The 26,507-nt window shown below is 36.2% G+C and overlaps 3 protein-coding genes across 3 annotated transcripts in view; 2 read left to right on the forward strand and 1 right to left on the reverse strand.

Annotated features, from left to right (window-relative positions):
* Window positions 1-26,507, forward strand: part of LOC148940863 (uncharacterized) — a 226,281-nt gene that overhangs the window by 69,059 nt on the left and 130,715 nt on the right. The gene's annotated exons all lie outside the window — the stretch shown is intronic.
* LOC148940864 (uncharacterized) lies at window positions 292-5,991 on the forward strand. The gene is made up of 3 exons (XM_089105357.1): window positions 292-464; window positions 3,494-3,664; window positions 5,388-5,991. Exons 2-3 carry the CDS (start codon window positions 3,626-3,628, stop codon window positions 5,877-5,879), a joined length of 531 nt encoding a protein of 176 aa, XP_088961483.1. The 5' UTR covers window positions 292-464; window positions 3,494-3,625; the 3' UTR covers window positions 5,880-5,991.
* Window positions 6,286-14,596, reverse strand: LOC148940865 (uncharacterized). The gene is made up of 2 exons (XM_089105247.1): window positions 14,286-14,596; window positions 6,286-7,293 (listed from the first exon to the last, which is right to left on the reverse strand). Exons 1-2 carry the CDS (start codon window positions 14,549-14,551, stop codon window positions 7,212-7,214), a joined length of 348 nt encoding a protein of 115 aa, XP_088961373.1. The 5' UTR covers window positions 14,552-14,596; the 3' UTR covers window positions 6,286-7,211.

The raw sequence follows: 26,507 nt of genomic DNA on the forward strand, positions 1-26,507 counted from the left end.
TATTTCCAAAATGGGATATGATTTCCTTTATTATAAATTCCATCACTGATTTTGACCTGAGGTCTTTGGCTGGTGCTATGACTGTGTGCTTAGTGGTCATTCACACGGGGCTTAGTCGTAGTCGCAGCTACAACTACGACTTGGCAAAAACTTCTCGTTCACACGGGTCTCAGAGTCCAGTCCCAGGCGTAATAATTGTTCAATTTGGACCAAGTCACCAACAATTAAGATTAGGTTTCAACCAATTACATCAAGATCCTGTTTAATATATAATGGCAAGAAATTTGACAGAAATGGAGGGTGAACAAGTGATTTTATGGAATGGAATAAGAGTTGATTTCCTTGAAGAATTTATTGTGCCTGTAGAGAACAGAAGGTTTCTATATGATAAAACAAAAAAATTACAAAAATACTTTGATGAAGAAAAATGCATGGGAGGTGATTGGGATGTCACTCGGTGAAAGGTAACATCCAGTCTTTAGCTGCATTTTCAGTTACCACTTGGGATGTATGTAGTGTTGAATTCAGGACCATTATCTAGCTTACCTGCACTGTGGAATATGAACTGGATAGGCTCAACTTGTATAGGCTATGCTGTAGGCTAATAGTGATCCACAGAATAATTTTTTGGGGTAAATAGAAAGGTTGGTTCTTAGGAATGGATAACATTCAAGTTTGGAGCTTAGGATTGATCATGTCCTATCACTATGGCTTCTTATTTTATCTTAAATTTTTAATTTAAACAACAGTTGTATCAGATCTAGACTAAATAAGTATACTCACTCTGATTTTTTAAAACTATAATTATAGCATTGCTTAGACTACTAGGCTTATTGGGTTTGGTAATTTTCTGGTTAACCTCAAATTACATTTATATTATATTTCTGATTAACATAGGCCTTCATTTAGAATTAGTATTGCATCTTGAATCCTAATATAGGCCTATCATTCATTTATGTCAGAAATTAACTTCACCCCCCCCGCTGCTTCTGCAGATATTATTTATACCCTGAATTGTACATATTCAATGAGTTTCCATTATTTTGAAAAACTGTTGGTAAAATTCTTGTTTAGCTACTTTTCACTATCTTAGAAAGGGGTTAGGCTATTAAAATGAAACTTTCAGTAATGAATTTATGGCCAAAAACACTGCGGGAAGGTACTGCCAAGCTTCTATGTTAACCCTTTTCTGAGTCCTAAGTCTTAGAAATTTGCCTACATGACAGGTTGAAATTGAAATGTTGACAAAACAATATTTACCTTAATTTTCAGTTGAGTTTCTTTTTCTCTGGCTTTAGTTCTGAAAATGCAATTCCTGTTATTTGAGTAGAATTTCAATCTGTATTGATGTTCTTTTTTTTTATTTAGGAAATGCATTTGCATATCCTTAAAAGCTTATAAACTTTTATTGAGCAAAGTTTTGAAGCAAAAAAAAAAAATGTTGTACTTCATTTAAGCTGAAGATCTAGTTTGCAAGGTTTCACTTTCATAACATACATATTTTAAAGGCCATCAAAGGTCAGGACCCTCTAGAGGGAGACGGTGTGGAATGGCTTAAAAATCTGAAACTTAAAAGGAGCAACAGTTTTGAAGCTTCTTAATAAGTTATATTTTTTCCAAATTATTGGGGGGTGGGCAACTGCTCCCTCTTGCCCCCCTCAACAATGCCACTGGAGAAGAGTGACTAATAGTGAATTTATTGTCTGTAAGTTGCTTATCTAGGCTTATATCATTTGTATAATGATATAAGCCAGTAATTTAGGATGAATAACCCATGTAATTTAGGATGGCAAAATTTTTAAAAAGGAGACTAACTATTGAATAATATTAACCAGTATGAAATTCTTATTGATATCATTTCTTGTGCCACCTTTGTATAGGTTAAATATATGACCCATATTGTTTATTCTCCATGAACTTTCCTATTGTTTGTTTACATTGATTTTGTTTCTTGCTGTTAAAATTAGCTATAATTTCAAAAAATATGATTTACTTTTGTGTTACAGGTTGTATTGATTATGATGGAAAACCTTTCCCCTCATTTCACACATTTGATTAAAAATATTTGAACTATCTTACATCTAAGTACATCTGATACAATTTAATTATTTTTTTAGATGACCATGAACAACAAAAAAGCTGTGCATTTGCTTTGTTGAAAATGTTCCTTTAAAAAGGACCAAGTTTATAAAATTACCACCAAGTCTTTTTCTGGCTGATCAGTATAATCGTTTTTTAAAATCCCTGTTCTCTTCAAAGCATTTTAGAGAGAGTCTATGCCACCCATGGGTATAGTGCTATCATAACTTATTTTTGCTCAAATGAGCTGGTGGAGATTTGCTGATATTTTTCTCATAATTAATTTGCCTAAATAAAATATATTGTCCATGGGACAGTACTGAAAATTGCAGAAAATGTGACTTGGCTTCTCTTTTTTTAAAAGTGTTTCTTTTTTAAAATGGTTGTTTTTTTTCTGGTCATATTGATGTCCAGTTTCCATGTGACATTTTATTGTCATTGATTTGGAAAAGTATTTAGACTAGATAGATATATTTGCATAAGAATGGAGAAGAGGTTCATATAGATCAGCCAAAAGTTTGCAAGCATGATTAGTATTGAATAATTTTTCAGGCAATGCTGACTTTCCATTTAAAACAAATCTCTATTTTTGTCTGTAATGTATAGCTGTTGCAGTCATTTATTACACAGAAGCCCCTTATCTAGTTTTAACAACTTTTTGGGCAACAAACCCCTTTTAATCATCTGAAAATATATCAGTGGCACCCTAGCAGTGGTTGTCCTCACTCTTGCACATAGCAATGATTGAAATATATTATGATCACTCAAAATTTGTATAATCTCATAATAAGTGACAAATCTCATAAATTTCTTAGAGCAAACAAAATATTAATTTTGCTTGTTGAAGGAAAAACTAAAATACTGAATTTGAATATTAAAATGAATTTAATATCATCTTTATGTGATGATTTTACTGTATCAGATGTAATAAGACACCTGATGCTACAAAAGAACTACGCTTTTACACTAGAGGAATGTGACAGGGTCACACAAATTTTGATTCCCTTTTCCCTTATTTTGGTTGAAGGAAAAGCTTCTTTTGGTTTTAATACCAAGTCATTAATGAATATGGGGTTTATACTAGATGTTACCCTATATTAACTTCAAGTGATTATTTTAATTAGCTCTATTGAAAAGGGTCAAACATTTTATCACCAATTTAAGGAATGTTTTAGGGTGTCAAAAAGGTTCAGGACTACAGCTTATGATGCTAATGTGATCAATGTTCTATTTGGATATTAAAACTCACAACTAAGATAATTCATTACTTTATATTACATGCAGTATTTCTGTCTGACTGAAAATCCAAACATTCTGTTCTTTTGTATTTCTTTTATGTTGTATTTCTATCCTCTTTGAGAGTCAATAATTAAATTAAAGCCATCACAAGATTTTGATAATCTTTTTTTTTCAGGTGGATTGGAAAACAATACACCACAGTTATCTCCAAGGACTTAGAAAAACTCTGGTCTGAAGAGAGCGGCTCTCAAAAGCCAAAAGTGGCAGCCAGTATGTAAAATAAGAAGTATGGCCCTTGTGGGACAACATGTGTTTTATAGCAAAGCACATTGAAGAAAGAAGTAAGGTAAAAGAAGCCTTTCAAATATTTTACTCTTTTGGTAGTTGAGACAGCCTAGTAAAAATTGACTCTTGTCTCATTGTAACAAAAAAACATCTTGTCTGGACACGCTACAAGGGCTATTTCCCTATTAAAAAAGGTTGTTCCCTTTTCAAGAGAGTCCTGCAAATCCAGCTGTGCAGAGAAAGACAAGAAGATCTTTCTAGGAAAGTCTGGGGGCAAGCGTTGTAAGTTATGCCCTGGGGGCATTCACCTATTAAGTTCATTATTAAGTGACTAGTTCACTTATTAAGAGTTGAAATAGATTGGAGGGTAACTAGCCCCACCCCCACACACTTATTCCCCAAATTCATTTGATAATTATTTTGAGAGAGCAATTTTTCCAAAAATAGTTCAGATATTAGATAAAAAAAAACTCCAGGATTTAAACAAACCCCCAGACCCCAGGGGCACGTGTTGTGACTTATGTCCTGGGGGCATATAAGATTTTTATGGAATAGGTGGTCATATAAACTTCAAAACGAGCTCAGTTGATTGAAAATTGGAAGTTATAGTTCCTTTCTTAAGAGTCATAAGTGATCAGAGGGCATCTACCCCCACACAGGATGTATGTAAGTAAATATGACGGCACTAGAACCTCAACCAGTGGTACTGATCTCCGTTTTGTAGCCCTTCAGCCAGGAATTGCAATGGGGGTTTGAGGGCCAGCCAGACTGTACTTTTGTACACTGTTCCCGCTTCTCTTTCCCAGATTTCTCCAGGCACCCATTTAGAGCTGAGATTATTCTGGCTGAGCTTAAAGAGTCAGGCCATTGACCCCCATCCCAAACCAAATAACTTGCCACCACAGGAATGGAACCTGTGCCCCTTGGACAAAGGATTTCCAACCCAGCAAACCAACCACTGAGCCAGGATGGCTCTTCCCACCCATCTCCTCTGTTTTTCCCAAATACATCCAATTAGAATTTTGAGATAGCCAATTTGTTCATAATAGTCCAACAATCTAATAACAGAGCTTTGGGGTCAGCATAACCCTCTTTGGAGGCTTGGGGAAGGGTTTTAACTTGTGCCCTCGGGGCATATAAAGTTTCAAATCAGTTTGTGGTAACAAACTGTAAGTAAGGAGTGGCCTGGCTCAATAGTAACTGAAACTCTAAGAAACGGATTTTGATACCAATAGATACATCAAAAGACTCTGATTTTCATGATAATTTCAAATATATAGGTTTTATCAAGTTTAGTCACTATCCATCAAAATTTACAATGCCTGAGACTATTTGCCTTAGTCCTGAAAAAGGGGGACACATCCGCTAAAAGTCATAAAATCTTAATGAAAATCACACAATCAGATTCAAGAGATTAGAGACACCTACTGTTGAGATTTAAATCTCCTATCTTCAAAAATGTAGAATTTTAAATTTTTTGCCAGAAGTAGGGATACGTGTTTTTTTTCTTTCCCGGGGGCGATCGTATCGACCCAGTGGTCCTAGAATATGGGAGAAGGGCTCATTTGAATGGAAATTAAAGTTCTAGTACCTAAATGAATGTTGTTTGTGGCATAATGTCAGTAAAATATGTAAGGCACCAGTAAAATATGTATGTTAGGTAATTTACATAAAATAGGTAGAATGTCAATTTAAGGGAGTCCATAAAATTACTGTAAAGTACGTTAAAACCTAATTTTACCAGTTACAACACTAGTTGAGTCTAATGGTTTCTATATTTTCAGGTTAACTGCCGTCTGTCAAATGTAGATACTTTTGAAGAAGATATACACTCTACAGAAGAGCTATCCAAAAAGTATCCAAGACCTAATTCCCCAATAACCTCCATCCCAGATATAACTTTTAACAACGTTTTCCAAACAACTGCGCCTACAGCCGCCACTCCACAGCCTGTAGAACCATCTACATCTCCATCCACATCATCAACATCTAAAGCTGGTGTTAAAAGAAAGAAACTTGGCCCTGAAGCTGAGTTTTCTATAATCCAAAATAAAATATCAAATTTTGTTGATAAAGCTCATGTCTTCATGGAGGCTAGACTTGCCACCCAAGAACCACAAGTAGACAATGATGCAAGGCGTTTTGCTGATTTTATCCACAGCAGATACTCAAGGCTCGACCCAAGAAAAAGGGCCATTGTGAAGGAGAAAATTATTAGAGTTTTCAATCAAGTTGAATTTAATATTGTAGAACTGCCGCCTTGCAGTCGTTCATAAAAAGCAGTGATTTTGCACTCCCCTAGCGTGTTTTATGTAAATATTTCTGTGTATTTGATTTTTTGCTACTTTTAAGAATTAAGTGATTGTAATCTAATTATTAAATGGTATTTAAGCTTATAAATTTTGCTATTCTCCTGCAGCTTGACAATCAGGGTCTACCAGGTTCAGAGTGAGAAGTAGTAATAGGCCAGGTGTATATTGTTCAAACTGAAGAAGAAAAAAATTATACTTTTAGTGAGACAGAGAGATTGAGGAGAAAAATGAGACTTCGAGGAGTCCCAGATGGCCAACTAAAGAGCCTGAACTGCGGAGAAAGGAAAAAAATTAAATAAACTGCTTTAAATGGGTAAGTAGCGAAATACTTAGGGTCTTATCAATAAGAAAAAAAGAATTCAAATAGTTCCATTTATACATTAGTAAATGATAGTTTTAACAATGGCAAAACTAGAAACAAACAAACAAATATAAATGACGTTGTCCTTTACCATGTTAAACGCTGGTCAACATATTCATCCTGACATGGCACTCGTTCATTTTCTGTTAGAAGGTAGTCTTTTAAATTGCCTCTCATTTGGGTAATATCCCTTGAGGAAAAATTGGTTGAAACACGCCTGAGACTTCTGTACCCAGTGTCATTGGCTGTAATATAGCGCCAATCTTCTCTGTCTTGCTGATCAGCTATGTTAGGGTTAATAAATCTTGCTGCTGGGGATTTCGCCCAGTCACGTGATCTTAAGAAATTGTGGAGAATTATTGTAGTTTTTATGAATAATTTTGCATTATCAACTCTTGCATTTATTGGCTGCCGAAAGACTCTCCACTTGGATGCCAAATTCCGAAAGAGTTTTCTATAATTCTTGTTGCTCGGGATAGTCGGTAATTGAATATTCTTTGCTCTTTATCAGCACTCTTGGATGGATATGGTCTCATTAAGTACCTTTTCAAGGGAATGGCTCACTATTCCCAGGCAAAGGTCGATCTTCAGGAACTGGAAAACTTGAGTTTTCCAGGGAAGAAAATAAAGAACTAGACTTGAAAATTGACCCATCACTTTCACTCCCAGGAGCTCCTATATCAACATAAAAAAAACTTGTAATTGGGATCGCATAAAGCCATTAAAACAATGGAAAAATAATTTTTGTAGTTGTAGAATTCTGATCCAGATCCTCCTGGGCATTGAATTTCAACATGTTTACCATCAATGGCACCAAAGCAGTTAGGGAGGTTCCAGTATGTCAAAAATCCTGACATGGACTTTTCCAGAATGACTTGATTTGGCTTTGGTAGATATTCACTTTCAAAAGAGGACACTATAGCTAGTGCTGTTTCTCAAAGAATGTGGCTCACAGTCGAACGGCCAATCCTGAAGTCATAGCTGACAGATCTTTGGGACTTTCCCTCAGCAAGATACCTGCAAAAGAAAAGTAGATTTGAATACAATTTTGAAATAAATTATTATTGGCATTCAAATTCGTTACAAAAAAGGTGCCTGTGAAAGTCATTAATGAAGAAAACCAAGGCACAGATACAAGCACTGGGATTAAATGTCAAACAAGACACATACAGTTAAGGAGGAAGTAAATTCAGGTTTGGGTAAACTAGTTTTTTTATTATTAATTGGCTAGCTAAAAATGAACATACCATAGCTTGGAGCAATCTATGGATTTTTCCTTGTGAAGCTCAAAAGCTGATGATCCATAAATTGTTTAGTGGCCCGGTGCAGGCGGATGAACAATAGCTTCCTAGTCAAGTTTTCATTCCCTCAAGGAACACTCAGCATCCAGCCTTTATTTGAAAGTATCAAGCAGTCAGCAGTAGCTATATCTTCAAAGACTTTGTTCCAATAATTTACAGTTCTTGAGGGAACAAATTAAGTGTGGACTCTGGTTAAAATAGAATGCTTTACAAGTTTCAGCCAATGACTTCTGGTTCTTAAATTTCAACCAAAAACAGGAAACTGCACTGAGAGAATGTTGGCTTTTGTTGGTAAGAATGGCACCATCTCTTCTTCTCTTGTATACAAGCATTGGCAGTTTCAGTTTAGCAAGTCTTGTAAGGTAAGAGAGTTCCTGCATGCCAGATACCATTTTAGTGGCTTGTCTTCCAAAACCTTAATACCTTTTTCAAAATAAGAGGAAGCTAGAGATGTTCCAAGTTTGAACTTTTTATTATCCTTTAGTCATGGCAGCAGCACTAACAATTTCTCCTGATCAACCTGATGCTTTTCAAGAATATATTTTAACTGAGTGTCTTTATTCTAATCTGAAGCTTTTGCTTCATTGATAATATTATTCAATTCAAGTTTGTTCATCTCCAATGTAGGTTCTGGAGTATTGAGCCAAGAAAAACCTTTAAAACTCAAAGGTATAAGTCTAGAGTAGGAAACATGTTATAAAAACATTTCATGCTTCATAATATGCAGAATAATTAGAGCTTACACATTTTGCATGCAGCCCTACTATACTTTGTAATGTATTCTATCTTCGGGTAAAGAGTTGAATTCAATTATTTAATGGAGACCCAACACCTATAAATAAAGTGCATGAGCATAAGCAAACAATACAAAAGCAAGCAAAGCAATTAAATCAATATATTTCATCTTCTTTCTCATGTAGAAATGGCTTCCATCACTGCCAGACTGGACGGAGGTGGATATCAACGTGACGGTCAATGCTCAGGTTCATACGCGCAGGTGGTTTGGAAAGTCTACCTGAGCGAGTGACTCTTCCTGCATCTGGCGGGGCTTCAGCGCTGGTCACAGGGGGTATGACTGTATCAGTAGTTGACTGACATCGTAGACTTAATGCTCTTTCCTCCTCCCCCCTGACGTGTGGGCGTTCGGCCACCGTGAAATCATCATCTTTGACTATTGACGGGGTTTCTTCGTCAGTACTGCTGTTCAACTCGGCACAGGATCGGTCTGCGACAGGCGGCGTACTAGCTCCAACTGTCGCTGTTCCATCCGGGTAAGTATGTAGTTCAGGGCACTGGGTAACACGGCCTGTATGTAATGGGTGGGATGGTATAGGCGCCGGCTCGGCTATAACTGGTTCTGATCTGTGACGTAGGTGGCGCCTGTTTCTCCGAAGAGTACTGTTGTCTTGCAGCTGCACCAGGTAAGAGCGCTCTTGTTGTCTCAACTTCTTCTCGACTACGCCCTTGTGCCATCTACTATTTTCATCAAATTTCACCCATACTTTCTCTCCTATGCTCAATTCTTTCAGCTCTTTGGCGGTCTTGTTGTGAGCTCTCTGCTGTCTAGCCTGAGCTTTCTCTCTTGCTTTCTCGAAAACCGGCTTCGCAATTATTTTCGGCTGCAGATGGGATGGCAGCGCTGGGACCATCGACCGGGTTTTCCTGCTCATGAGCAGCTGAACCGGTGTGTATGCTCCATCAACTGGGGTGTTTCGGTATTCCAGCAATGCAATGTATGGATCTGTTTGGCTTTCTGTCGCTTTCGTCTTGATTCGTTTTGCCGTCTAGACCGCATTCTCGCTCATCCCAGTGAACTGTGGGTATCGGGGACTCGATGTGACGTGGTTGATATCCCAGGATGCTGCAAACGTTCGAAACTGCTCTGAGCTAAATTGTGGCCCATTGTCTAAAGTAATCTTCTCTGGTATACCATATCTGGCGAAATGCATTTTTAATTTCGAGATCACTTGCTGTGAGTTTGAAATGGCAAGTTTATCCACCTCGAAAAATCTACTATAATAGTCTACAGTGATTAGGTATTCCATACCACTGAATGTAAAGACGTTCAGGCCTACGTGTTGGAATGGATACTGGGGAACCTCTAAAGATATCAAGGGCTCTTTCTGTTGATCCATTTGATGCATGGCGCATATTTCGCAACCAGATACTAGCTGCATGATATCTTTCATGATGTTAGGCCAAAATACAGAGCCACGAGCTCTTTCTTTTGTTTTCACAATGCCAACGTGTGACGAATGAAGCTGTCGCAGTATGTCTCCATGCAGTGCCTTAGGCACGACAATGCGTTCGCCTTTCAGTATAATACCATCGTTGATAACCAGCTCGTCTCTGTAGTTCCAGAATGGAAGAACGATAGATGGTACATCTTTTTGGTCATTAGGCCAGCCAGATTCGACGATGTCTGACAGTGTTTTCAGCTCAACATCTCTTAGGGTTTCCTCACGGACTTCCTCTAGTTTGTTTCTGCTTACTGGAATATCTCTAAAGAACGCATGGATGGCTACTTCTCCTTCAATTTGAATTTCTGGGTCTTGGTCAGGTAAGTGCATTCGTGATAAGGCATCAGCTACCGGGATTTCTTTGCCGGGAAGATACTGGAATGACAGTTCATACTGCTGGAGCACTAGCATCATTCTTTGCAATCGGGGTGGTGCCCTATTTATTGGTTTGGACAATATCGCCTCTAAAGGTTTGTGATCCGTTGTCACAGTGATCTTTCTACCACAAATATATTGATGGAAATGTGTGCAGGCAAACACAATTCCCAGAAACTCCTTCTCGATTTGTGAGTGCCATTTTTCTGTGTCACTAAGAGATCTAAAAGCAAAGGCTACTGTGGCGTGATCCGCAACCAGTTGAGCACCTCGCCCGTGTTTTGATGCGTCTGTTATCACTTCCACCTGGGCACTTTTGGTATCAAAATAGGCGAGGTTGCTGCAAATGGCTTCCTGGATTTTGACTCGGGCATCGTTGTGTACTACTTTCCACTTGAACTCCTTTGCTTTGGCCAGGTCCCTAAGTGGCTGGTTTAGGGTAGAGAGGCCAGGAATGTACCTCGACAAATAGTTGTACATCCCTAGAAGAGTCTGCAATTCATCTTTGTTCTTGGGGGCTGGCATTTCTTTCAGTGCCTTAATTTTGTTAGGGTCTGGTTCCATACCTCCCTTTGTCAGCATATGTCCAAAGTAGGGAATGGCTACGGCATCAAAAAGGCATTTCTCTTTATTGAACTTGATGCCTTTTTCACGAGCCCTCTGCATAACTGTCCTTAGTTTTCTATCATGATCTGTTGTACTTTCAGCCATTCCAGCAACATCATCTACAATCAGACCAATGTCAATACCTTCAAACGCCTCTTCCATTCGTTTTTGGTACTCATCCTGGGCTGATATGAGCCCGAAAGGATATCTCTTGAAGCGGTATCTTCCAAATGTTGTGCTGAATGTAGTGAGGTCAGCAGATTCCTCGTCTAAAACCATTGACCAGTAACCATTTCTAGCATTGGTTTTGAAAAATATTTCTGCTCCAGCACATCTCACTGCTACATCATCAAAGCTAGAAATGGGGTGGTAAGGACGCTTGATACATTTGTTTAAGTCCACTGGATCTAGACAAATTCGGATTTTTCCATCTGGTTTCTTTACAAGGACAATCGAATTCACCCAGTCTGTCGGTTTTTGTACCTTCTCTATGATGCCAAGATTTTCTAATCTGTCTAGTTCTTCTTTTAGCTTTGGCTGAAGGGCATACGGAACTCTTTTTGGTGGCTGGACTGTCGGAACAGATCCTTCCTTCAGGTAAATGTGACAATTTCCGGGCAACGTCCCAATACCTTGGAAGACATCATCATATTCCTCGAGGATCTGTCGTACTTCAGGTCTGGTTGAAACCGTGGCTGGGTCATCAGTCATGCTACATGACATGCTAAGCACAAACTTGATCAAGTTCATCTGTTTGCTCGTTTGTCTACTAAGGATTGGTCCTTTGTGGGTTTCAACAACATGGAACACATGGACCGGCGGTTCTTGGTCCTTATACTGAATCACAATCTGTGCCATTCCAAGTACTTCAAGGCTGCATCCACTGTAGCTTGTCAGGATATTTTTGTTGGGAAGCAAGGTAGGTCTTGGTTTTAGGGATCTAAATTCACTTGCTGGGAGAACGTTTGCATCAGCCCCTGTATCAATTTTGAAGGTTATTTCTTGTCGGTATTCAGGTAGGTTAACTTTAATCATCGGCTTTTGGACTGAATCGGTTCTGCTGTCAACAGACTCGATGAAGTATTCATTGTTTCCTTCATTATCAGATGGCAGGGCTTCAATTTCGTTGACACACCTGCTTTTGCAAACCTTTGCAAAATGATTTGGCTTCCAACACTTGGAACAGATCTTCCCTTTTGCGGGGCATTTGTGTTTGCGGGAGTACTGGTTCCCACAGAAGTAACAGTTTGGCGTCATTGTCTTTGGCAACACTTTTTGTTTGCGTATGGCTTCCACTTCTTGCTTTACAGCACTAGTACTTTGTTCATTTCTCATCTGTGCATGGGTCTCCACAACTGTTTCAATTGCACGGCTAATATCAATAGCTTTTGCTAGTGTAAGCATTCCACCTTCACTTAATAGTCTTTCTCTTATCCGGTCACTCTGTACTCCAAACACCAGTCTGTCTCTCACCATTTCGTCCGAACTATCTCCGAAACTACACTCGAGGGCCAGTAACTTCAGAGATGTCACATATGATTCAATTGTCTCTCCTTCTTTCTGATTTCGTTTGTGAAAAACGAATCGGGAAAATATGGGATTGGAACTGGGTTCAACATGCTCACTGAATTTTCTCAGATATACATCCACTTTATTTTTGTCTACTTTTGGAATCTGGAATGTGTTAAATATATCTCGGCCTTTTTGTCCTACCCATATCAGCAAGTAGGAGCACTTCACAGCATCAGCTTTTCCGGACAAGGGTCCTGTGAACATCAGTTCAGCATGCTGGCGAAATCGCTTCCACGAGGCTTTGAGATTGGCTGACGACCAATCAATTGTTGGATAGGGTGTGCTGTCCATTCTGACACCATGTAATTTATTCTATCTTTGGGTAAAGAGTTGAATTCAATTATTTAATGGAGACCCAACACCTATAAATAAAGTGCATAAGCATAAGCAAACAACACAAAAGCAAAGCAAGCAAAGCAATTAAATCAATATATTTCATACTTTACCCCCAACTCCCCTGAGAATACCTATATATAACCTTAGTTATATATTTCTGACACATTCTGCCACCTAACACTTGTTTTTATGGTTCTTGTTTTGTCACAGTTGATTCAAGTTACAGGTACATGGGTTGGAACTAGAGAGACCTATTGGGAGAATAGATGGTAAAAATATAGTTTGGCTATATATTTGCACATTAGAGGGGGTGGGGGTTAAGAGTAGCAGAATTGCATGCAAGATGCATTACCTCCAATTATTCTGGATATTATGAAATATGAATTGGTTTCTTAACATGTTTCCTTCTCTACAGGTCCTTCAATAGTCATATATCTAAACAAGTTTATTGTATGTTATCATTGCAGAAACTAATGCCCTGAAACTAATATAGAAATGGGATATTCACACCAAGTCAAGTCCAGTGTAATGCACACAGATTTAATTGATTAGAAGTGTCTAATAAAATTGAGACACCGAGGGATGGAAATAAAGAAATTTAGTTAAAGAAAGTGTAGGTCTAGGGCCAAAACAATGTAGGTAAGAATGGAATATATCATGAGATTTGATTAAAAAAGCCATTTTTTTTAATCAGCAAATTTTATACACAGAAAGAGCCATATTTGTCTCCATCAGGTGGAGGGATATGGGGTGTAATTATGAAAAAGTAAAAATTATATTTAGAAAATGTATTATATGGAAAATATTTTGATAGATCTATTTGATCAGTTCCTGTCCTATACTAGGCTATCCAATGTTCAAACTGGTTAAATGCTTCTCTACTATACTTAAACAAGAGCAATCCTTGACTGAAAATTATTCCAACACTAACATGGGCACCCATATGGGGGGCACCTGCCCCCCCCCCCCTGGTTGAATGATGCTGCCTTATTTTTATATTTTTGTTCTGAAATTTCTATTATATAGCATTAAAAGTACCAATTAGACAAGGATTGCCCCCCCCCCAGGCATTCAGCTTATGGGTGCCCATGAACACTAATGCTTAAAATCAAATTCTAGCACTGGAAAGCCAAACAATAAAGTGAAGCTAGGAACATGATTCAGGCCATTTATGTGTAATGACATATTTTATCTAAAGAAACAGGTTCTATGATAAATTCAAATAAGAAACTAACCAAATAATTTTCTATAATATTTTGCATGAAGTCAAATTTGCTGCCAAATAGAACAATGATCAGATAACTTTGATGATATACTCATCATTGTCCTCAGACCACTGATCAGATCATAATGATTAAAGACGTTGGTATAAAAAGAACATAATAAGTAAGATCCTAGTTCAAAGATTTTACTTTTAAGTGTTTTCTGACAAAAGATAATAGATCTTAGCACAATGATGAGTGAAAAAACAGCCCTAACAAACATTTGTTTTGATAGTATGTATTAATTTTACTATATTATTACTTGTAACAAAAAAATATTCATCTGGTCCAGTAGGAAGTTCAATAAAAAGCCTCACCTTATTAATACAGCAATCTTGACTTTGACAGGAATGGGTTGCCTCATATTTGTGGTCTTCTTTTCAAGAGCTGGACTAAGCCTCTCACAGAGAAAATTGAATTCTGCTGGATACATTCTCATATAGTCATAATAATATTCAGTATCCTTGAAATAATCCTTTTGATTTATTAGCTGGACTTGGCTTTCAAACAATCTTCCTGGCTCTTTGAAGACTTCCCTTGTCCATATCCTTTTTGTTTTCCCAGCTTGGCTTGCCATAAGCATATATAGGCACAATCCAGACAAAACTCTACACAAAAACGATAAGTCTTGAACCTCCTCACCCATATTTTTCAACTTTCAATTCTTGTGCCAAATTTGTAAGCCACGATTGGTCGGTCTCGTAGAATCAGATTCAAAATAGAACGCTCCGTGTGAACAGAAAAGCTTGGAACCTAGGCGTGACTACAACTACGCCTAAGCCCCGTGTGAATGACCACTTAATGAAATGGCCAAAGAGTTAGGATTCAAAATTATACATTCATCGCCAAGAAACCCCCAATCTAATGGATTAGCATAAAATGGAGTAAAATGTGTAAAAAGAATACTAACTCACTATCACGAGGAGACGCATTGAGGAACTTGGAGTGAATTCTTACTATTCATGCAATTAGCGTTAAACACTAGTATAGATGCTAGCAGAAAATATACACCCTTTTTTCTACTTCATGGTTTCGAAACGAAATCAGTATTTGACAACATTTTTGCTAATCCAAGGGAGGGGTTCTGTTCTGAAGATCAACGGGTATTTAATCTCGTTCAAGAGGTAATTGTCAGCCGACAAATATTTATTATTGAATTAAAAAGGGCCCGAAAAGGCCAAGCGGCACAATACAACCAAAAAATATTGAAAATAAAAATCTTCCCTAATAATTTAGTATATTTCATTCAAGAAAGCTAATCAAAAAATTATTCATATAGGGGACCTTATCTAGTGTTATCGAATTATATAAAAACGTCTTTTTGCTACAGGAGTTAAAAACTTGTAAACGCAGGTTAGTAAATATAAGGCAACTTAAAACCAACCTTAAATTACGACTTAGAGTGAGGGGAATGGTTCTGGTAACGCAGGAACAGACACAGAATTGAGATTACCAGAGCCTCAATTACAACCCGTGGACGAAATAAGCATTGAGGAAATAAATGACAATTCGGAAGGAAATACTTCGGTGCAAACAGTTGATAATTACGAAAAAGGAAGATTTATCCATGAAAGAAAAGCTAAATCAAAACTCTTAAATTATAAAGATACCAGTTTAAAGGATTTTTTCGGTGGAAAAATAACAAAACCTGAATAGTTAACAAAATTACCTAATTAAAAATGTAAACTTTCAAATAGCCGCTCCAAACCAGTATCCTCTAGAGGAGAACAAAACCCTTCAAAATCAGCGACCCCAACAGAGTTTATTTTAGTTTATTTTCTCGCAAGATCAGTATGAAAGTCTTCGAGGGTAAATAATGAAATTCCAGCAAGGACCAAAACCATATACCGGTGATTAAGTGGGTGATGTTCACGGGATGAAATGTTCCAAATCCTTAAATTGTCGGTTAGGACCAAGGAAACACTATTGTGTGTGTGTAAAATTATCTTCCCGTCACTTGTTAAAAAGACAATACACTTTAAACTAGACATAATATAAGCAAATTACTGTAAAACAAGAGGGAGAAAGCATGGATATAAGCAAAGATCTCCTTTATCAAGTTCTGCAACACTAAGAACAGAATATTTAAGTATATCTGAACTAAAGTCGTTATGAAAATGCAAGCGTCTACCACAAAATGAAAGCCTCATACCACAAGGGATATACTCTGGGTAAGGCTTAATAACCATATCAAAACACTGAGAGTAAGGAGGGCAAATATCACAAGTATGAGCGTACCATAAAATAAGACATTTAACTTTCTCACTGCAAATAGTATCATGAGTATGTAAGATTGTAGAACCTTCCAAAGTTTTAAATAAAATACACGTGTAGCCTGTCATATTAAAAGGTAACTAAAGGACATAAAACTATTTCAGCAAAAATGGTTGGAACCCTGGTTGTTTTGCTGACCTTGTTTACAAGAGGGATATTGCTTAAGGAAACAGAAATACATAGCCAAATAGCGTTCAAGGAGATTGGTCAGATCTTCCCAGTTAAAGGAATACATCAGGTAACATTGTATGTTACTACAGAAAGCCTCAGATCTGATTTAGACGATCGGAATTTGATTATTTCAAATATAGAAAATATTAAAATTATGCAAAAAATAGTCAATATAGACTTATAAAAGGTAAAAAAGAATTTCACAGAACTCAGAGACATACATGACCTAAAGGAATATGTAATAAGTAGATAAGTGCAAACTATTACATTTAGAATTAAGTGAAGGAAATGGAATTCTCAAAATACTTGAATCATTATTAAAGGATAAAAAGAAACGAAACAAACGAAGTCTATTACCACTTTTGGGAAAAAACAATAGGATGTGTCACAGGACTAGCAATGTAAAAAAGGTAAGAAGCATTCTTCATCAGATAGATTATTTAACGGAAAAAAATGAAAGGTTACTACACATGTCGGACAAATCTATATCGTTAGTAAGTGACCTCGACAGGCAATTAAGAATGGAAAGGAAAAAAAGCTTAGAAATTTTGGCAAGGACTTCCAAGAGAATTATCGAGCGTATATCAAGGGAAATCAATGAGCTAAATTTCCTAAAATTACACATAAACAAAGAAGTTAAACAAGGTTCAATCCAAATAAAAAAGCTAGTACAGAAAATAAAAACAGTAATCCTATCTATTCCTGAAGCACAAAATATAAGTTTCCCATTCATTGTTACAGATCCGGCAGACATGCTTAGGACAACTTTCGAAATTGAAAATTCACTACCAATAGGTTATAGAATATCGGTAAATTATAGGCGTTACGACTTACTGGAACTTTATAAATCGACTAGCTACAATGTGGCAACACAACAATTGAAATTGTTGGTTATTTGTTAATTCTCCATATCAAATAAACAATATGGGCTCAGAATGTTCGAAATGTTCAGCATTCCGTCCCCAGTGTCAAATACTTCGTATTTCTTTCAAATAGAAAACGAATTCAAATTTTTTGGGTTGAGTAAAGATCAAACAAGATATTTTTTAGAAGATGACAATATAGGAAAAGGATGTAGTTTAAAGAGTATACCACTATTGTGAAACGATCAGTTTATTATTAGAAGCACACAAATGAACTCCTGCAGTTTAGCAAACTATATGGAAAATAATGCATTAGTTGATAAATACTTCGAAGACAAAATTATAAAAGAGAGTGAATTATGTTTACAAAGAATCGTAAGCGAAAAGTATATAATTAAATAAGCTGACAAATGGTAAGCAAAAATACATTCCAAAAGCGCAAACGAAAAAAACAATTGACTCAAATCTATAAAGGGCAGGTCGGTACGGAAATTACCAGAAGAACGTTGTTTAACTACAGAAATATTAAAGATCCACAGTATGTACAGGGGACAGATTACAAAGGAAATGACACCTTTAAACATATCGATAATTAGCCTAGAATGCAACCTCTCCATAGCTGGTATAAAAAACGTATGGATCAAAGAATTTCAAAATTTAATCTCTATATATTTCCAGAACAACTCCAAGACGCAGATTGGCATAGCTGAGCTAAGAAAAATGCACATTTCCTTAAAGGACGAAAAAGGAAGGAAAACAAATAGCTATTGGACATTTTTTTTCAATACCTTCAATCTATTTCTATCTCTATTGGGACTAGTCTCTATAGGAATAATATTCAAAACATTTAGAAAACTATGGTTACACAATAGGAAACAAAAGTCTCAAGGATTTCACTTAAATCTAGAACAAGAAGAAATTGAACTGAATTGATTCTTAGCATAGTTATAGTTTCATTAAGAAAAAATAACTGTACTAAGAAATGTAAGTGGGTAAGGTGATGAGAATGTGGGAAAGCCATCATAATCTGACTAAATTGTAAAAATAGCAAAGTATGACTTTTGAGTAATTATAAAGGTAAGTATTAATTTTCTTTGTGTAAAGAGAACAAACAACATTACATTTGAATAAGAATACCCTTGATCCATTTAGGGCCATAAAATGCAAATACCGGACCGCCGTTTTAAACTCGAGAGGTAAACGACAAGAAATATTACGCGATATGTATCACATGACAAAACAGGGTTTTTTCTTGAAGAAAGAACTATTATTAGGATTACATCAAAACTGGTCTCTGGCCAATGACAGAAAAGAAGAACAAAATAAGACAAAAAATGAAATAGGGATTCGGGGACGGAAAAGAGGGTAGTCTATTTTGGATCAAACAAGGAGTAAGTGTTTTTACTTTGTAATTAAGAAAGACTACCACTGTCTGTCTGCATTCCCTTGGGGATAAAAGTTTAAAGATAAAATTAAAATAAGAAGAAAACCTCTAAAGATGTCTGTCATTTGGAGATAACTTTAGTACGTATATGGGAGTAAATAATAACAACTAGTGCTGAAATCTACATTTATTATAAAGTTGGTGATTTTGGGTTTATAGTTCAGTAGTATTTCCACTTAGACAAGGCTTGAGCCATTTGGACAAAACAGCATTTTAAGGTTAAAATAAGCTAAATTAAATTTCTTCCCAGAAATTTAAGCTTTGAATAACTGAAGGTTCAAAGAGGGAAGGAACATTAACCAAGAAGAGAACGCTATTAGAGCCATTTGTGCTTCCCCTGTTCAGCCTAGAGTTCCTTGGGACTTAGCTTGACTTTATAAAGACCTTATATCCGAAAATTGGAATTATCAGACAATCACATTACTTGCCCCCCTCCCCTTTGTGCAATCTTCAGACGTTTATACGGAGAGGAACATCGTTCCCTTTTTAATCATTCTTTCATTTCGTTAAACCCGTACTGCATGTTTATACAAAGGTGGCCTTAATGTTTATACAGGTAGGTTAGGGAAAAAGGGAACAATATTGTCGACTTAAGAATTTCCAAACTTTTATGTCCAGATATTTTCAATTAAGAGTTTTTCCCTGCTAAAGTTAAAGCTTAATAAAGGTCCAAGGAATACACAATCCTTTTCAAGAAATAATAAGGAGATCTCTTGGTTTGGGTTAATGAAAATTGAATTAAAAGCAAGTACGGTTATTCTTAGCTTAGCTCAACAATAGTTTGAACTAAAGGATTTTAATAACCCAGAACTCAAGCCTTGACTAGCTGTTCAAGTGTAACCTTTTTAAGTAGAAACATTTGTTAGCCTAGAAATAACTTAATCTTTTTCTTTTCGGTAAACATTGGTGGATTAAACAAGTAGATGATTAGACCTTAGACCTAGAAGAGGTTTAGAAGTATTCAACATAATCAGGACCAAAAAAATTTATTTTTTATCTTCTTTTGTAATAAAAATCAGTTGTCAATGAATTCTGAGTACCGATTTCTTAACCAAGCCTTAGTTTGTAACACGCTACCAAATATATTAGCCCTGTTAGTAGGGGCAACCTTACAATATTAAGCATTAAAACAGAAAGTGGGGTAAGCTTGCGTGGTGTTGTGGTAGGTCTATTTTAGGGAAAAGGGGGCCTGTACGAACGGACAAGGCAGGAGTAGGGGATTTTGGGCTAATCAGTAAAATTAATTCGTTTGTGAGTAGTCTCTCTTGTATAGATGGTAGAGAACAATAGCAATGACATTTTCAGTTTCGTACATGACGTCTTCTAAACGAAATATTAGGCTACTATTTATTTTAACACATCTACAATTACCTCAAAGAACAACAGTATATCCCCCCAACACTTCCTGAAATTTTGCCTCAGTACTCTTAGCCTGTTCGGACACACCTATCTGCAAGTGCCAAATGACACTAAAAATTACACTTTTGGTGCAATGTCTACAGTGGACGAGATGGGGCTAGTTAGCTAGCAGAACTTTTTAGAGTGTTGTTTGATGGTTCATTTGAAAGCTATTACTCATATCTATGTGCTTTTTATCAGTTCTAACATCCATTTGTGTGATATGGTACTAAAAATAACACTTTTGGTGCCACTTCTTAAGAGGAGAAGCTTGGCAGTATAAAACGGTGTCATTGTAATAATTATGGTCCAAAATTCTTTACTGGATGTTTACAAGAACATCTCTTATACACTACACCTCCTACACACCCCAATAGTTTAAAATAGATTTACAGAGCCGCAGTCCAGTCTGTAAAGCGTTAAACTGTAAGTCAGAATGCGAAGCGTTCAATTCTTCTTTGTTTTTTTTTTAAATTACGGTTTTTTCCCTTCTATGTGATTATTTTTCTGATAACTTACTATTTCTGTTAATGCGATGCACTTATTTTTTAAACTTGTCAAGTATTTTGATTCAAAAGAGAATGGGGATCATCTAGTTTCATGGTTTGCAACTACATTCGAGTAGATCACTAAACCCATACCCGAATCCCTTGCCACTTGGGAGTTCTTTCTGTAATGTTTTTTAGTGGTCACGCTACATTCCAACTTTTTTTTGTTTATTGCTATTCCATAGGTGGATGTCTAAAGTTTTTTTGTGTTTAAAAGTGGGAGGGGTGTTTAGTAAAACGAGTTAGAGATGAGAAAATTTTGCTTATGTTTTGAAAACCTTGAAATTTTTTTTAGAAAAATATTTACTCATAGAACACAAAGGAAATCGATGCGCGATAAAAATGTTTATCGATAAAAAAATTGATAAAAGTTTATTTTTAATATAGAAGAGTGCATGTTTTCTTGCCTGCTCTGCATGGCATCAAACTTATTTAAAACGTTGAACCTAAACCAATGTTGGTTCCAATATTTGAATACTCAGCTAGCTCCATACTACATTTCTGTTCTCAGTGCCTAAACATGTATTGTTTTGTAAAGAATGGATAATCAACTTTTGGATGAATTAAATTAAAAAAAAAACAATTTTTTTTAACTGAAAGTAAGGAGCGACGTTAAAACTTAAAACGAACAGAGATTATTCCGTTTATGACAGGGGCTGTCCCATCTTCAACGCCTCACTCTTTACGCTAAAGTTTTTTATTGTTTAAAAAATATAGAGTTTTGAGAAAGTCAAACTTTAGCGTAAAGAGCAAGGCGTCGAGGAGGGGACAGCCCTTTTAATATACGGAATAATTTATGTTCGTTTTAAGTTTCAACGTCGATCCTTACTTTCAGTTGAAAAACTTTATTTATTTCATTTTTGAACGTTTTTGAATTAATGCAGGTTTTGATTTTGGCTCACCGTACATGAATATTTAAAACACAATTTGCATATTAATTTTACTTTCGTTTGGTTAAATGGCCTTCTCGAAAGTTGTATAATTTTGTTTGCGAACGTTTTTATTAGTAATAAATATACGTAACTTACGAATTAACTTACGTAACGAATTTCTATATTCATATATTTTTAATACGTATATTAGGGGGTCCGCTCCCTAGTCAATACCTCGCTCTTTACGCTAAAGTTCGAATTTAGTTATAATTCTTTAAAGATGACCCCTTAATCACAAAGGCCATTAATTTGAATAAATAGCTCTTATGAAAGTACTAAACACTCTTTGGCTTAAAGAGCGAGGTATTGACTAGGGGGCAAATCCAATCATATACGTAATATTTTCTGTTCGTTTTAATTTTTGATGTTGCTCCTTACTTTCAGTTGAAAAACTTGTTTTTTATTTATTTTCTGATCTTATTTTAAATAATGCTGGGAAATCAGGCGCCCCCTTCATAGCAATGTCCCTTCCCCCATGAAAACTCCCTCCATGGAAAGATCCTCCAACATAATTCCGACCCACACCCCTCCCACTACTCGAAAAAATCCCCCCTGAAAACGTGTGTATACTTCCCAATAACCAATACTATGTGTTAACATTGGGTAAAGTTCAAAACTTTCAGCCCTCCCCCGGGAACTTTGGGGAATTAAGTCATCCTAAAAGACATATTTATCATATTTTCGACCATGCTGAACAAAATGGCTATCTCAAAATTTTGATCGGGTGATTTTGGTGAAAATATGAGCGTGGGAGGAGGCCTACTTGCCCTCCATTTGTTTTGGTTACTTAAAAATGGCACTAGAACTTTTAATTTCCGTTCCAATGAGCCCTTCTGACGATATTCTAGGACCACTTGGTCGATACGAGTAGGGTGTATCTATGGAATTTGGGTACAGCACTAGAAATTCCCATGCTATTTGCGTACAGCACGTTCCTTAGTACCTCGCCATGCTAATTGCGTACAGCACTAGGAATTCCCATACTATTTGCTTGATGCTCTACACCTTTTCAAAGAGAGTCAGAACTCCCTCACACAGTTTGACGTAGACATTTTTTTTTAAGTTGGCAGAGTATGGTCATAATTATATAACTCAATCAGACTGTTTTTTTTTAAGTTGGCATGGTATAAAGTAGTCCTACATATTTTGGGAGTATGCACGAAATTATGTAACTCAACCAGAGTGTTTTTCGAGCCAACATCCATTTTTTATTCGTCCTTGAGATTCTGTATTAAATGTTCATACATTACGATTTAATTTTCATTATGTTTTAATATATCGTAGAAAGTACATTGAATATTTTTAACTTTGAAACAATGGATACTTCAATTGTCAACGTGAGTATAGTTTACTGAATTTCTTAATTTCTTTCCAAATAAAAATCATTTTACCAGTAAATTCAAATTTCAGGGGCATATGCCCCCCCTCCCCTCCAACAATACAAATCCTAAAATATGATGAGTATACTCGCTATAAAACGCAAAGTACGCTTTTTTTCTATTATGTAAACAAAAACCCCTCCTCCACTGGTCTGTTTACGAGCATAATTCTGCAGTTTACCTTATCTCGTTCAAAATGTCTCTTTTCCCAAATGTGTGTTTAAGATATTTCGTCTTTTTCCGGTCTATCTAAAGGCATCTGTGTCTTATCCTGTTAGCAAGAGTGACAATTTCCAAACAACCTTTTACATGTTCATTATCTGGAATTATTATTAATACCACATGTTTAAGGACAGTGCCAATGATTTCCTTGAGATATAGATTCATGTTGTAGTCAAATTAGACGAGAGTAAAGCCTTTGAAATGCGATGCGTGAGTGATGTTTGAACAATGTCGTCAATTAAAAATAGGGTCTAGCGTTATGGTATACTAAAAAAATTGATATTAAAATCGTTAATTAAAGAATAGTACACTAAGCTCAGAATTGACTTTAGGGGGTAATTTAAATCATGGGAAGATGTTTTTGAAATCTCCCTTCCCCTCAAACTCAAAATTTTGCAAAATTTTACTCTAGAACTTTTTTTAATTATTTCTAAGGCGCTAAGACATAGAGTGCTACAAATATCAGAATCGACTTTATAGGGATAATTATATTATGGGAAGATGTTTTTGAAATCTCCCTTCCGTCCAAACTCAAAATTTTGCAAAATTTTACTCTAGAAGCTTTTTTATTTATTTCTAAAGCGGTAAGATATAGAGTGCTAAAAATATCAGAATCGACTTTATAGGGCAAATTATATTATGGGAAGATGTTTTTGAAATCTACTTTCCCCCCAAACTAAAATTTTTAAAAATTATACATTAGAAGCTCATTTAAAAATATTTCTGAAGTGCTAAGACATAGAGGGCTACAAATATCAGAATCGACTTTACAGGACAAATCATATTATGACACGATGTTTTTGAAATCCCTCTTCCCCCTCCCCCAAACTCAAAATTTTCCAAAATTTTACTTTAGAAGCTTTTTTATTTATTTCTAAAGCGCTAAGACACAAAGTGCTACAAATATCAGATTCTAATTTATAGGGCAAATTATATTATATGGAGATGTTTTTGAAATTCCCCTTCCCCCCAAACTAAAATTTTCCAAAATTTTACTTTAGAAGTCCTTTTAATTATTTCTAAAGTGTTATTAGTTATAGCACTACAAGCATCAGAATAAACTTTAGCGGGCAATTTATCTGTAAAAAAGGGAAATCGTTTTTCCATGCTAAATTTTTCTTCTTTTTTAAGGAGGAAAATTCCTACAATTACTCTCCTCCTCAAAAGAAGGCTAAGGCTAATGGCATTACTCCAATGCAACAAGTGGAAATAGATAGCCCATCGGAGGCAACCCACGTTCAGTCCAGACCGGTGCTGCCTGCCCAAGACCCACCCGTGCTAACCCCTCTACACCCGGGTCGAAAGCTGAAAAGAGAGTGGATGATTGCTCATAACGTTACTGCTCCACAAGATCGTGAAGTTATCCCCCATCAAATATTACCGAGCCCTTCACGACCAATGCAAGGTGGGAATGATGTGGCCCCTACAGTCCTGAACATGCAAGGTGCAAATCTAAATGTGAGTTTTCAAATATTATTTCTCGCTAATGATTCTTTTTCCCAAGTCAATTTGAAAGACTGAGAATTGTACCGCTAGACATAATTCCAGATTCTAATTTGCATAATAAAGAATTGCAGGACTTAACAGTTTCAATTTTATCATTTACTCTGGAAAATCTTGAAAATAACAGACTACACATTGAAAATAGGCTATTTTTATGACTTTTTTTATGGATGACTAGATTTGTAGGAAAAAAAAAGAGTCAATTTTTTTTTAATGAGACATTAAGACAGTTATTGTGTTGATTTTTTTTTTACCATATTTTATTGCTATTAGTCAAACTTTGCGATGTGTGCGCATGTTTGTGTGTGCGTGTGTGTGAACGTGTGTGTGAACGTGTGTGCACATACGTGTGTGTGTGTGTGTGAGTGTGTGCGCATGTGTGTGCGTGTGTGTGTTTGTGAGCGGTGCATTCGCTGCTGATTTTTTTGTCTACTCGATAATTCGTGGAGATAGAATAATGAATATTACAAATTAAATAACAACATAATGATTTTCACTATTTTGTTGTTTGTTTGTGTGTGTGTGTGTGTTTGTGTGTTTGTGTGTGTGTGTGTGTGTGTGTGTGTGTGTGTGTGTGTGTGTGTGTGTGAGCGGTGCATGCGCTGCTTATTTTTTCTGTCTACTCGATAGTTCATTGTGATAGTATAATGAATATTGCAAATTCAATAACAAAGTAATGATTTTCACTATTTTGTTGTGTGTTTGTGTGTATGTTACTAACAAAATTTTTAATTTATTATGCATTTGTTCTGTAAATAATGCTATAAGCAAAAATTCGTAATTTATTATGCATTTGTTTGATATATACGAATCCAATTAAGAAAAAAACAAAAAAAAACAACAACATTAAACGAGTAGATTTGTAGAAAAAGGAATCTGATCGCTATTTTTTATGGATGACTAGATTTGTAGGAAAAAAAGAGTCAATTTTTTTTTAATGAGCTATTAAGACAATTATTGAGTTGATTTTTTTTTTGAACTTTCTTTGGGAGATGGGGGTAAGTATTTAGTTTAAATAATTCTAGGAGGAGGAATTGAGTTTTGTGGGGGGGGGGGGGTATGGAAAAATGGTACGTGTTAAATATTCAGGTAAACATACGACTAGAAATGAACATGATTTTTCAACTTTATGAAATAATGCTTATTTCACATAGAAAATAAAACCTTTTTTCTATAGATTAATGAAATAGCAGCGCCATTGGGTCATGAAACATTAACATTTACTGGACCTGAACCAATTCTAGCACCACCAATGGAGTTTAGAGACGAACCTTCATTAGTTCTAGACAATATGGAGTGGCATAGGGGTTTTCTTAATGATTGTTTTGGGGACATGGCTAGACAAGACAATTTAAATTGTGACATTGATATGATGGAGGATCCGGAGTGGGCAGATAGATTTATGCGTGAGCATTTAGGGATGTTACTAGTGCATCTGAACCGGGTCCTCATAAAGAAATTCCATCATAGGACAATACAGGGTGGCTTGATCAGCTGTCCCCAAACACCTTGGAATACGTACTAGCAGGCCTAGGGGACTTCATGCCATCTCCGACCATTGCAATTGAACAGACTGGGGGTGGTGTTATTGACAATTATATGTCACCCCCCCCCCCGCCATTCCGCTTAATGATACACCTAGTGCTAGTAATAGTAGTAGTAGTAATACAGCAACAACAATGCAAATTGTTGGACCTAATGTTCCCGGGGACTCTTTTGACGACGATTTTATAATTAGAGAATCGAGTCCTGTACAAACAGGCGCAAGACAGGAAAATAGTGGCGCGTTTCCGGAATTACTTAAA

The sequence above is a fragment of the Artemia sp. Qi Xiang Cuo genome, chromosome 19 (assembly GCF_049724085.1).
Source record: "Artemia sp. Qi Xiang Cuo chromosome 19, ASM4972408v1, whole genome shotgun sequence".
Taxonomy (NCBI): Eukaryota; Metazoa; Arthropoda; class Branchiopoda; order Anostraca; family Artemiidae; genus Artemia; species Artemia sp. Qi Xiang Cuo.

Bases quoted from the DNA above. Each gene is read 5' to 3' on its own strand.
- LOC148940865 (XM_089105247.1), bottom strand. From the start codon at position 14,551: ATGCTTATGGCAAGCCAAGCTGGGAAAACAAAAAGGATATGGACAAGG. The intron at 7,294-14,285 runs GTGAGGCTTTTT...TTTCTTTTGCAG, and splicing joins AAGATTGCTGTATTAATAAG to GTATCTTGCTGAGGGAAAGT.
- LOC148940864 (XM_089105357.1), top strand. From the start codon at position 3,626: ATGTGTTTTATAGCAAAGCACATTGAAGAAAGAAGTAAG. The intron at 3,665-5,387 runs GTAAAAGAAGCC...CTATATTTTCAG, and splicing joins ACATTGAAGAAAGAAGTAAG to GTTAACTGCCGTCTGTCAAA.